Below are 14,107 nucleotides of genomic sequence, written 5' to 3' on the forward strand. Positions count from 1 at the left end.
TGAAAAACGAAATTGGGTGTAATTCACTAGCAGGACATGCTACACACACCAAGGCATGTCCTACCTTATGCATACAATGCACCCTACCGTTGGGGTGGCTTACATGACACCAAGAGAATGTTCAGGGGCTGGAAAGTGGGTGCACTTCACAGCCAAGATGGCAGTTCTGGACTGCACACAGACTCTGCAGTGGGAGGTCTGAGACACACTTTACAAGCTGCTTCTGTGGGTGGCGCAAACCAGCGCTGCAGGCCCACCAGCAGCATTTGGTTTACCAGCCCTGGGCACACACAGGCCACGCTACTAGGGACTAACAGGTAAACCAAATAAGCCTATCATGGATATACAAATTCACATGTCATATTTACACAGGGAGCATTCGCGCTGTGGCACTGAATGGCAGTGGCACAGCACCCAGAGCATCTAACACTCGCGAAAGCAGAGGAGACAACAGAGAAACATGGAAGGGAGACCAAGACCAATGGTGCCAGGTCTAACAATGACAAAAAGAGAAGTACTTGCACGACTAATACGACTATCATGACAGCCATCAGCTCATTACAAGTAACATCACCTCCACAACGTAATAAAACTCGGACGACATATGATACTAATATCACTGGTAAGGAACAGACAATTGACACTGATTTAATCCAAGTACACAGATCTATGGATGCACTAGGAACATTGGAAGAAGACATAGAGGAAAAACAATCAAACCTCGATGACACAGTTGGTGCCAGAGGACCGACGCAAAACAATAACAATATTGGGAACAATGGCACAACTGATGCACCAACGATCTGCGATCTGCAAAGCCCTGAGGCAAAACCGTACTCGATGAATAACAAATCCGACCAAATAAGGGTAAGGGAGGAATGGAGAGGAATAGAAATTACTCAGGCAGCTCCAACGCCATTTCTTCATCGGAATGAACAAGCAACAGTTCAAAACCCATTGCTAAATGCAGTGGGGGTAAAAGAAAAAGAGGGCAAGCTAGCAATTGACTCAGTAGAAATGACAGAAATCTCCTCATACCTGGGAAAGGAAGAGTGGGAAGATCTCATGGCCGCCTATTCCCAGGATAAATGCAGGAGATAGCACACTGGGAACACTTCGAGAGGGACACCTGAACGTAACCAAGATCAACATATGGGGGGGAATGTAAAGGAGACCAAAATGTGATAAAAAATCCAGTAAGCGAGGAAGGACCACTAAAATATACAAATCAGGAAAGCGCTTGGTCTAGCTCGTTAAAAACAATGCAACTCTCGGTAGAGGCCCTCCATTACCAATCCGATAAAATGGACACCTAACTGACGCCATTAGATACCTTGGCTGTCTTTGTGGTTGCCATCGACGGGAAGTTGGGTTCATTAAACACACTTCTACAAAATAAATACGACCACTCGCAAGGTGTGAACTTAAGTTGTGGATGTAGTCCTATTATTGATAAATTGGCCTCCCTCCCAGCAATGCTGAATGACTTGTGCAATCAAATCAAAAAGTCCACGCAGCGCTCAGATAAAGAATCTCTTGAGAGACTCATGGAAAATGAAACATGTGATCCAACAAACACCGGACCAACTACAGCTAAAAAGAAGGGAGGGCCCAGGCTCATACGACTAGAGATCTAGACGCCAGAGAAATCAAAACATCAGATGGCCAGATGCCTAAAGCCTCACTGGAGGATAAAGTAGATAAACTAATGAACGCAAAACAAAGGCGAGCAAAACAACGGAAAGGCTGAAAAACAAACCTAAACCATGAATGATTCAAGCGTTTTTTTGGGACGTCATCGCCACCAGTACAAAGCGAACTTGAGTCCGGAAATTATTTAAGCATAGCAGGGACCCCTGAACGAAATGCAGCAAGTTCAAAAACAATAAAGCAGTCTGTCAACAAATTGAAGGAGGCAACTGAGAAAATGCAAACCCTTGGGAATACTAAGAATGAGGAAGTAGAAGCCGCGCATCAGGAGGGGACTAACTTCCCAATTAACAAGAAAAGGAAAAACACAATCTGAGCTTGAGCAGAACAAATCACAAAAGAGTGATATTACAATCTGTTCTATTGCCAATAAAACAACAATTGGTGAAGGCACTTTGGCATTAAGGCCTGGGAATGAAGTGGACCAACGGATACTGCCTAAGATGCCAATAAAAACAACAAGGAGTAATCTTACAGAGTCAACTGACAGTGAACTGGCCTCTATTATACAAGTGACTTCATCCATACATAGAAGGACGAACCAAAGAGATGAAACATATGCACCCATAAAAGAATTGGAAATCACGCTAGGTGCCTCCGGGCAAGGAGAGGATGGCCAAATGTTCAACCTAAGAGGACAACAAACAATTTGTTATACAGAAAGAGATGAAGTAGCACTGTCTATAAACCAGGCAACACTGTCAGAAACAAAAGGTCATGAATCCACTCAAATGAGCAAATCCAACAAAAAGATCTGGAGCACAGGAGACTCAAGAAGTGTAACAAACACTACATGGCTGAGTCTGGATTATATACCGAAAGGCAGGCATGACATATTGAACAGAGGCAACATCTTACGGCTGCTATCTCACATGCCCTCCCTAGAAGATGTGACAACTGTAGATTTGGTTTCTATCAAATTCATAGCCGATGATGGATCAAGCGGCGAAAAAACTAAAGCAACATGGACAACATCATTAATTGCACACAAAATACTTGCAGAGGCTCAAACATTCAAAAACTGGGGGATAACAATAACTCCTTACATAAAACCAAGGTACCGGGAATTATTAATTCCTGTAGCAACAGAGGGAGCACCGGCTTCTGTACTCAGGCACGGAACATCGGTACTTAGAGGTGCAGTGGGGATAAGTGGAGTAAGAAACACGCAACATCTCAGTATTATTAGAAGCACCGAAGATGGGGCATCATCTCCAACAGGACTAAGTGATCTAAGATGGACCACCAGAACAATAAACAACCATGCAAATTAACAAAAAGGCTCACACTTAAGATCGATTGAGGATAATCACTTAAGAATATGCTCATGGAATGTTAATGGTCTGGCCTCCAAAATGACGGATCCAGACTTTATCAGCTATATAAGGTCGCTTGGCATTTTGGCACTGCAAGAAACATGGCAAGCAGGCCCCCCGCACCTTCACGGATGCTTGTGTGTTTTTAGTGATGCAACAAGGAGGGTGAAATACGGTCATCTTCAAGGTGGTCTAGCAACCTATGTTTCAGCCACAAGTGCCCATGTGGTCAAAGAAGTTGGACCAACTTCCTCCGGTTCAATGGCAGTAAATTTCTGCATCTTGCAATCAGAAACAGGCACGGGGGAAACTAACCTCACCTTGATCAATGCCTATGTCCATCCAAAAAGGAAATCAAAGGCAGCTAAAGAACTATGTCAGTTCGTGGAGGAGTTCATACGGGAAATAACATCAACAGATCTGATTATCACCGGGGACTTTAATCTCAATCTTATGGGAATCCCGTCAGATGACGAGTACCTAATTCAAAATTCAGCCTGGGACATACCACTCCAAGGGAAGTCGCAAATATCGAAACAGACCAAACTAGACAAGCAGATATTACAGGACCTCGAACTCTTTAATATTAGAGCATTAAACGGAAGATTTACTGGAGACATCCCCCCAGCTACTACTTTTCATTCAACTTGAATCAATACAACACTGGATTATACCTTCATTTTATTATCTTTATTTCAACAAATGATCTCATTTCGTATAAGGGAAAAAGCAGACAGTGATCATTACCCCCAAGAAATTGGTCTCAATAACATCAAGCCTAAATTTGAGTTATCCTCGGTGTCTAAAGAGTCAGTCCATACAATCAACTATAAAAGGATTAAATACTCAGTAGTAACCGATGGAAGCACACTAGAAAAGGCCAGACAGCTTTTCCACACTAGAACCGGCTCTAGCAAAATTGAGAAATGGGAGCATTTTACTTCAACTATGGCAACGTGCTCTACAAGACCTAAGCAACAGGAGCAACTGGGCTGCAGCAGCATGACAATTTTTACACGAGAGCATAAAGAGAAGATCAAGTGTTTTAAAAAATCAATCTATCATACGATGAGACAACTACGGTATAATCCTATGGATATTGTAAAACATGACCTGTTACGGAAATCGAAGGCATTGCTGAAAACTTAACCTAACTTAAGACAAAATCCTGACTTTACTACTACTAAATGCCTTCTGTGAATACCAAAAGTAGAACGTTTAGGATTTTGTCTCAGATCGGTTCTTTGAATCGGCCCCTCTGACGGCAGAAACAATGCCTGCTCTTGTTGGAGGTGTTGTCGCCTCCTCCAAGTAGGATGCCTAAATGATCAACATATCATGGCTGGAGGCTTCAAAGGCCTCTGCCACCTATGATATGTGACTCAAGGCTTCCCCAGACAGGGGAAATGCCACCCCCTACATCAGGCCCATTTGGCACCAGAACAGGCAGGGAAATTAGCTGGCGAGGAGGCTCCACTCAGGCTAGTACCTCCCGTAAGTTGGGCTACCTGAAGTTGACATGACTTTTAGAATTCCCTCATCTTAGTTTTGGCGAAATTAGGCTTTTTGGGCCAGGGTATGCCCACTTGTCACAGGAATTGGTCATATAGAGGGCACAGACACCCTAAAGGTAAATAGCCCTTTGACTACTACCTATCCTTCCCAGTAATACCCCCCCCATAAAGTATTTAGATGGCACCCTTTATACCAGGAACTGAGATTCAACCAATCAAGAAGAGAAGGCACCAGACCCTGCCTTCCGCACTCAGTCTCAAAATTGCGACCTAGTGACTCGTCCTGAAGCTGAACTCCTGCCAAGAACCCCGGTGGGCTGCCAGTACTTCATATAAATTGCCAGAAAATCTCCCTTGGAGTAGAGGAGCTATTCTCGTGCAGTCCTTAGGCACTTAAATGCAAATTCTGGTCTTCCAAATTGCCACTCCCCGGCCACCCCGATACAGCAGCACCCCCGGAAGAGGACTCTGTGCTCCTGGAGGTCAGATCTGTACCCCCATCAAGTGTGTACCAGAACCAACCAGACATGCACACAACCAATACCCGGGGTACCTGACCCATGCTACAAGCAAAGACCGTGAGAGTCCAGTTGGGACTACAACGACTCTTAGACAAAGCAGCCATTGAGGAAAGTCAGCACTGCAGAGACCCACTTCCAGAGTGGCCCATTTGGCCTGATTTCTGCCCTCTCAACCGGGGAGAACAATGGCACAAGGCTCCAAGATGCACAGAGCCCAGCCATCCTTTTTGCTCTGCATCCGAGCCCCCTAGCCGGCGTTCCAATGAGCTGACTGTGCCCCCTTGTTACCTGGATCCTTGTGATCCGAACACCCTGCTGGGAGCTCCCAGACTCATCCCCAAGTCCCCCTTTGTAGCCCGTTTCTAGGCGATCCCCCTTCACTTTACCAACAAAGCAAGCACAGCTTCTAATGTGACCAGCACCTCTGTACCCGAACGCCCCAGGGCAGGTAACGAGAAACTGCTGTTAGTACTTTGCACCTTGGCCTCCTACAAACCTAAGTCTTGAAGGACACCCCCAGAAACCGAATGCTAATAACCATATGCTATAAAGCCCTTTAACCCCACAGGAAAGCATTGTGTGTAAAGGCGCATTTAAGTGAACATGTTACTTACCTGCTAAAATCAATTTCTTACTTGCTATCGAAGTTCTTCGTATCAAAATGTATATGAAAAGACAACTTATTTTTCAAAATTGGAAAAGAGCTTTGGACAGCATGATCTTCCCCAGAAATTGGACGTTAGTACAATATGTTGATGGCTTGGTACTCGCTTCTGCCACCCTAGAACAATGCAAAGTGACTCCATTTGTTTACCTGCCAAATTGACTAAGATGGACCATAAGATTTTAAAGGAAAAATTACAGTTTTGCCTCTCCATGTTATGAAATTCCAGCTGGAGATCTTCACCTGTAGAACAACTACATTGAAGTCATCCATCAGTAGCTTCGCCATGTGACTATCTCTCTCTTCCACACTTTCTTTGCAATGGTGGCATTTTGGGTTGTGCTACAATGGTACAACACCTCCATAATTATGCCAAAATAGACACCCCAGAACCCTTGAATTGGACGTGTATTTCCTCTACACCTGAACTGGGACTTCTAGGCCTTTTATATTGTATTGCTTTAAATGCACTGGGTATGCTCTTGGGGTATTGGTGCAGGGTCATGGGGACCAGAAAAAACCTACTGCCTATTACTCTTCTGCCCTTGACCCTGTGGCTACGGGGTAACAGCCTTGCTTGTGTTCTGTCGTCGCTGCTGCCTTTATTGAGCAACAAAAAGCAATTTCTTAAAGGTATCAATCAAATAAACAATGATATATTTAATACTATATTAGAGAAATTATTTAAATATTCGAAAGACAGAAAGAAAAGAGAAATAAGACCCAGGTTTGTAAAAAAATATTTATCAGATATTTATTAGCTTTTAAGGTTCGAGCAGCACTGAAATTTGTGTCAAGGTGCATAAACGTGCTCAAAATAGTGAAGGTGGTGCAAAATGTTAGATAAAAAAAAGAAAGATATCTGAAAAAACGTGAAAAGAAATAACAGTTTCAACAATGTTCATGAAATAATCGGTAATTCATAACGATTCCATTCTTTATACATACATGTAATAATCCAAATCTCTTTTAGCCGATATATTGTTGACGTAATTTCGACCTTACATGATTCAACAGGTTCATCCTCAGGACCAAATAATAAAGAAACACCCAGAGGAAGAAGGATTGCTGCAGAGTCAGTACTTGAGTATTGATTCAATAGGCAACGCGGCATTCTGCTTAAAGTAGTGGTAACAGGGTGCCATGCTGTGACCGCCCTTCCACTCACACAAAAACTCGACATATTTCCAGGTATACTGATGGTTTGGTCACATGCAAGTTGTGGACAAGGACTTCTTCAATTATTGCTGATGCATTTTGACCACTAACGAGGCGCTCTTGTGTGATATATATAGACAACCCTAGGAGGTTTTTCTTGCACATTCTTTGTTAGAATGGTGTTCCTTGTATTGACTTTTGAGTATGGACAAGAAAGTAGCTTCAAATGTTCAGATACTTGGTAACATTTGCTGTGCTTGCTGTTTTTAAGAAATGCTTCCATGACTGGCTATGCTGTAATTTTATGATGTTGGTGTGATATATTTCTGGCACAGCGCCCTTGTGTCATTTTGGCAATTTTGCACTTTATTAACAGCTATGAATGATTACTCAGTTTCAATATCTTTATTATTTCTCTGTAGGTCTGCAGAAGAACATAGATAATGTGATCACGAGCATTGCTGAATCTAAAGGGTTGGAGGTGGAAAGAGAGCAAGCACTCCTGTTTGTCAGAGATATACATCTGGGAGTCGCTCAGGAGAGCCCAAATATGAAAACGAAGGAAAAGCAAGCTGCCCAAACCAGCAGTCAACTCAAAGCAAGGTGAGTGTATTAGGACAAGACATGTTCGGTGAAGAATGTCACATCCTTCTGAGAGATCACCGCCAGTGCTGGCATTGAGCTGAGACCGGACACGTTAAGGTTGTGACATCTATTTGTCCGGGACTTGCTTCTGAGTTACATGGAACAGGTGGACTCACTCATAAAGTGCCAGACTCTGGTATCAGGTTCTGAACTGAGAGCTTACTACAATGCTATTACGGCTATACACAATTAGGAATTTTTTGTTTATATAGCACCAGGTAAGATAGGGGCATATTATCAAGACAGGCGATAAAATTATCGCCGTTTTAGCAGCAGAACACTGCAGCTAAAACGGCGATAATGGGCTTGATAATATGCTCTATGGAGTTCCAATTGAAGCTCAGGATAAGCGTCCTTCACATCTAACATGGGCTTCAATTGGAATTCCAATCGTTCATATTATCAAGCCCATTATCGCCGTTTTAGCAGCAGTTTTCTGCCGCTAAAGCGGCGATAATTTTATCGCCTGTCTTGATAATATGCCCCATAGTTTCATAATATTTAGATACTTTTATTGTTTCCCACTTAAACGGTCCTCTCAATTTATTGGTCTTCGAAGCATGAAAGATTGAGATTGCCTGGCTGGGATTCTTACTTGGATTAAAAATATAGGTGACTCAGTCCAAAAGACTTTTGCGAGGACATTAATGATGGTGGTGTTTGGCTGCACCATACTGCCGTTAGTTATGTGTCTGTAGTCCTGCTCTCACAAAGAGGCTAAAGACCAGCAGCTTAAAGCCAAACAAGCCAACCACAATGCAGCTTTATAGAATGCAGCATGATGTTTGTCCCTTTTTGTAACCTTTGCTCTGTTATCGCCACTGTGGGTGTGCAGGGTTGCAACTTGTTGGCCGATTTCAGTAATGTTCTTGACAAAAAACGTTCAGCATCAGCATATTCTAACTTGTCTAATTATGCTTAATACACTATGTTGCATAAAAGAACTGGATTTTATGGTCTGTTCTTTAAAGGTCATTATCCACCCTGGCAGAAATTTCCTTCTGGTATAACTCTGCTTAGTTCACTGAGCTCTTTTCCCTGAGCACAGTATTCATCTTGCAGAGCTTTTCTAGAAAATGGACACCTTACATCCTCCCCCTGTCTCACATACACCACCACCACTTTTCCTCTTTCCCCTAAAAGTCCTGCTGCTTTCATATGGCTACCACTTCACACCTTCGGCCTGGATCCCCTTCTGTTATACCTCCTTCTTCTTATCATGCATTCCTGTAAACTGGTGGAGGGACATCTGGCTGCCAGAATAAAATCGGAGACTTTGGGAAGAAGGTCAAAGGCAGTCAACTGCTGCTGCTCAATCTCCACACATGAAGGCGAAGAATGCACAGGTTCGGGTACAAGACCCAGCTCCCCTGCTGAAATAAAAGTTCCTCCGAAGGGGCATCTTGATTGGAGGACCGCTGCTCATGCTCAGGAGTTCTGGATACCAAACTCTTCATTACCTGATCTGGAGCCACAAGAATGACTTGGCCCTGGCTTTTCCTGATCTTCTAGAAAACTCTGGGCAGGAGTGGTATCTGCAGAAAGGCATACAGGAGGTCTGAGCTCCACTCAAGATGAAAAGCATCTCCAAGTGAGAGCCTCTTCGGAAACTCTCGCTCCCTGAACTGCTGACATTATGCATTCTCAGCAGTAGTGAATAGATCTAACCAAGGTCTTCCCCAGTCTCAGAAAAGACCTTGCACCACCTCCGATGGTGATGCCATTTATGATCTGCTAGGCATCGACGGCTGAGTTTGTCCGCTGTGGGATTCAGAGAGCCTGCCAGGTGTTAAACCTCCAGTAAGTTTTCGAGTCATGTCCAGAGACCCAGAGCCTCTTCACACAGGGTCCACAACCACACCCCTCCCTATTTGTTGCAGTACCACATGGCGGTGGTACTGCCCGTTAACACCTGAACTAGCCTTCCCTTGAACGAAGGAGGAAAGGCTTTCAATGACAGTTGGATCGCCCTCAGCTCCAGCAGGTTGATGTGGAGCTGGACTAGATCAAAGTGTTGTCATTTTCTTCTCTCCTAGATGGCCGCCACTACCCATGAGTGACACATGCATCACTACAGTCATCTCTGCATGGGGAAGGGAGAGAGTTCTGCCCAATCGTGGTTCGTTAGCAACCACTGCAGGTCTTTTGCAGTTCCTTCCAATATCTGGACCATGTCAGAAATATTTCACTGAAGCTGTGCCCAATGGGACTTCAGGTCCCACTTCAGAGCCCACACATATCAACGGGCATATGTTATCAGCAGGATGCCGGAGGCCATGAGGCAAACAGCTTCAGTGTCAGTCTCCCCGAAATCCAGGATATATGTTGAAACATCAGACACATACCATGAATATCCTCGACTCACCATTTGCGTGCAGTAAAAGTGTATTTCAGTACACATGTAATGGTTGTTTCAATTGACAATGTGTTGGCTGTAATGGCAGTGCGCTGCCACACCATGCATACTCCACACTACACCACTCCACTCTATTCTCTTCCAATCTATGGCACATCACTCCATTCTATGACACTACACTCTGTGACATGCCACTCGACTCCAAGCCACTCCAATCTATGCCACTCACTCCACGACACAACACATGACTCCATGCCCCTCCACTGACTTACCCCACTCCACTCTACCCCACTGCAATCTATCACATCACACTCCAATCTATCCCACACCAATGTGCCCCAATGTACCCCACCCCAATCCACTTTGCCTTAATTTACCCAATCTTCTCCACTCCAGTCTAAGCCACTCCATTCTGATTTACCCCACTCCATTCCAATCTACACCACTTCAATCTACCCCACCCAAATGTACTCACCCCAGTCTACCCCACCCCATTTTAATCCACTCGACTTTAACCCAATGTAACCTCACTCTACTCCAATCTGCCCCACTCCATCCAATCTACCCTACTCCATCCCAATCTACTGCACTGAATTCAAATCGACCCCATGCTGCTCCAATCTATTCCAGTCTATCCCGCTCCATCCCAATCCACTCCAATCTACCCCACTCTCATCTACCCCAATGCACTCTACTCCAATGTACTTTACAAATAGGAATTATTTGCCCCAATCCAACCCACTCCTATCTGCCCAACTCCACACCAATCTACCCCACTTCACTCTACTCCACTTCACTCCAACCTAACCCCGTCAATTGACTCCACTCCATTCTCCACTGCAATCTATCCAACTCCTCTTCACTCTAATCTACCCCACTCTACTCAAATCTACCTCACTCACCACAATATACTCTAATCAACCCCACCCCAACTCCACCCAATCTACCCCACTCCAATCTACTCTACCCCATTTACTCACTGGCCCCAATCTACTTCGCTCCACTACAATCTACCCCACTTCAACCCAGTCTACCCCACTCTACTCCAATCCATTTAAATCTACCCTTATTCACACCACCCCAATCCAATCTACCCAACTCCACTTCAATCTAGCCCCAATCTACCCTCACCACTCTGCAGCAATATACTCCACTCCAATCAACCCCACTGCACTCTACCCCAATCTACTGCACTCGACTCAAATCTACCCCACTCTGCTCCAATCTACCCCAGTCTACACCACTCCACTCCACTCCAATATACCCCGTCCGACCCACTTCATTCCAATCTACCCCACTCTTCCACAATCTACTTCACTCGCCACAATTCACTCCAATCTACCCCACCCCACTCCACCCAATCTACCCCACCCCAGTTTACTCACTGGCTCCAATCTACTCCGCTCCACTCCAATCTACCCCACTTCAACCCAATCTAACCCACTCTACTCCAATCTACTCCAACCTACTCCAATACACTCCAATCTACCCTTATCCACTCCACTCCACTACAATCTACCCAACTCCATTCCACAAATCTACTCCACACCACTCAACTCCAATATACTCCACTCCAATCTACCCCACCGCACTCTAGCCCAATCTAATGTACTCCACTCAAATCTACCCAACTCTGCTCCAATCTACCTCAGTCAACACTGCTCCACTCCACTCAAATTCACTCCAACCTACCCTAATCTACCCCAATCCAACCCACTCCGCTCCAATTTACCCCACTCTAATCTACTCCACTCCACTTCAAACTACCCCAGTCCACTTTACCACCGCTCCAAGCCAATTTAATCCACTCCAAACTCCACTGCAATATATCCAACTCCTCTTCACTCTAAACTAGCCCACTCCCTTCCAATCTACCCCACTCACCACAATATACCCCACTCTAATCCACTGCAATCTACTCCACACCAATCTACCACAATCTACCCCACTTGAATATACCAAACTCCAATCCACCCAATCTACCGCACTTCACTATGCTCTAATCTACCTCACTCCACTCTACCACACTCCAGTCTAGCCAAATCTGCCACTCTCCACTTCAATCCAATCTACCCCACTCCACTTGAAACTACCCCACTCCAGTTATCCCTCTTCAATCTACCCCACTCAATTCCAATCATTCATACTTGAATCTACCCCACTCCACCCTAATCTACTCTACTACACTCCAATCTACGCAAACAAACTGCCCCACACAATGTGTATTACTTGCTATGGGGTCATAATGGACTCCCAAAGCTTGCCAAAAAGCTATGAAATTAATTCATTGTTTATTTTCATCAATATCATTTTATTCCTTTTATAATTGTTATCGATATCTACTATGCATGTTTTTTATTTCTTTATATATTGACTCAATAGAAAATTAGTGAAAAGGAGAAATATAAACAGGCAATATGTACAGTGCTATACAATACTTTACAATATTATACAATAAAAATACAGCTATAATGTCCACTCATTTGGTTTTGGTATATAGAAAGGTATCTATTCAATTTTATGACACAAATAGCTGTCTCAATGATGTGTTATAGACCCACACCTACTAAAAAAGCCACCCATACCGCATACTCACACACATATGTGCCCTTTTCCCCTAGCCATTCACAATTGTTCCAACCACTAGGTTTATGCACTACCTCCAACGACGGGGAAGTGACTGTTTTCTCTGCCGTTGCTGCATTGTGGGTCGGAATCGTACAAAGTGTGGTCTACGATCTTTTCGGGGGACAGGGTGTAGAAGCTGCCCATTCTTTAGGACCACCAGGTGTACAACCTCGAGAAATGGTAGATGGTGATGTCTTGAAGCCTTTGTTTCTATGATATAATACAAAAACTCCTAAATAGCCAGTTTATAACATCCTCTTATTTAATATCATATCTAGTGTTATAACTGCACAAAGGGAAACTTGCACCCAAATGGTGTACAACTGAAAATATGTAAAGAGAAGGTTAGTATGTGCACCTAATGTGGGTAAATAAAAAAAGGAAAAAAGGTTTTACCTTAAATCCCACAGCATATCAAAAAAGATCTTGTTACAGTCATATCAGTGATCTTCATGCTGTTGCAGTAATGTGCAAATTGAGTGAATTATTAGTTTTGCTCTCATGTATGTCAAACAATTTTGAAAACTAGCCCATTACATTAGAGGAAAGGTTCGCTAGGTCTGGGTCTGTATTATCTGCTAAATGTCCAGATTTTAAATGTGTGTTGGACCAGAAAATCTTTCCTATTCAGGGAACTGCTGATACTGGGACAATATGCAGAGTGTTATTAATGCCAATAGCCTGTATGGTTTCTTAATTAGGCTGATATACTGGTTATAGTTCCTTATAGGTGACATTACATCTACTTGTATGTTCTCTGTAATTCTTGCGCAGGTTTCGTTTTCGATGTTTACCATAGTTCATATGTTAAGGGGACAGCTTTCAATAGTTTGCTATCCTGTTCCTCATCCTTGTTTAGATGGCCAGCATCCAATACTTAAAAGAGATACAGGAACCAAGTCAGGCAAGTACTAATAGCATTTACCTAATCTTTTTTTATCTTTTATTACCAGTCTACCCCCCTCCACTGTACCCCAATCTACCCCATTCCACTCTACTCCAATCTACCCCGCTCCAATCTATCCCACCCCACTACATGCCACAACCGTTAGCAATGCTGAACAGCACCCACAGTGGGGTAGATAATTGGTTATAATACATTCAATCAATCAATCAATCAATCAATCAATCAGGGAATTTTAAAGCGCGCTACTCACCTGAGAGGGTCTCAAGGCGCTGAGGGGAGGGGGACCTCATGAGTCGGGGCCTGTCTCAGGTGTGTCAGACACCTCCCATATTCCACAAGAAAACACACTGCCCTTGCAGCATGAAAACAGGCCACTCCAAACGTGCTCAGCAATTTATTTATTTGAGGCAAAGGTAGGCATGCAGGCATTACGCGTTTCGACTCGGCTGAGTCTTCATCATATGCCACTGTGTCCTGGTGGGTTGGTTTGCATTTTTAAAAACGTAACTAACAACATTGAAAAAGGACAATGTCCATTTCTTTCCAATTTTTAAAGAGGCAATATATATATATATATATATATATATATATATATATATATATATATATATATATATATATATATATATATATATATATATATATATATATATATTACCTACTGGCGGTCGCCAGTAGGTAGTTATAG

The 14,107-nt window shown here is 43.6% G+C and overlaps 1 protein-coding gene across 2 annotated transcripts in view; it reads left to right on the forward strand.

Annotated features, from left to right (window-relative positions):
- LOC146853999 (glycine N-acyltransferase-like) overlaps positions 1-14,107 on the forward strand; it is a 160,245-nt gene that overhangs the window by 110,042 nt on the left and 36,096 nt on the right. For both annotated transcript variants that reach the window (XM_085651863.1, XM_085651864.1), the window contains exon 5: positions 7,306-7,486. In XM_085651863.1, the coding sequence (XP_085507989.1) occupies positions 7,306-7,486 (181 nt within the window). The remainder of the gene's footprint in view (positions 1-7,305; positions 7,487-14,107) is intronic.

The sequence above is a fragment of the Triturus cristatus genome, chromosome 4_1 (assembly GCF_964204655.1).
Source record: "Triturus cristatus chromosome 4_1, aTriCri1.1, whole genome shotgun sequence".
In the NCBI taxonomy this organism is placed as follows: domain Eukaryota; kingdom Metazoa; phylum Chordata; class Amphibia; order Caudata; family Salamandridae; genus Triturus; species Triturus cristatus.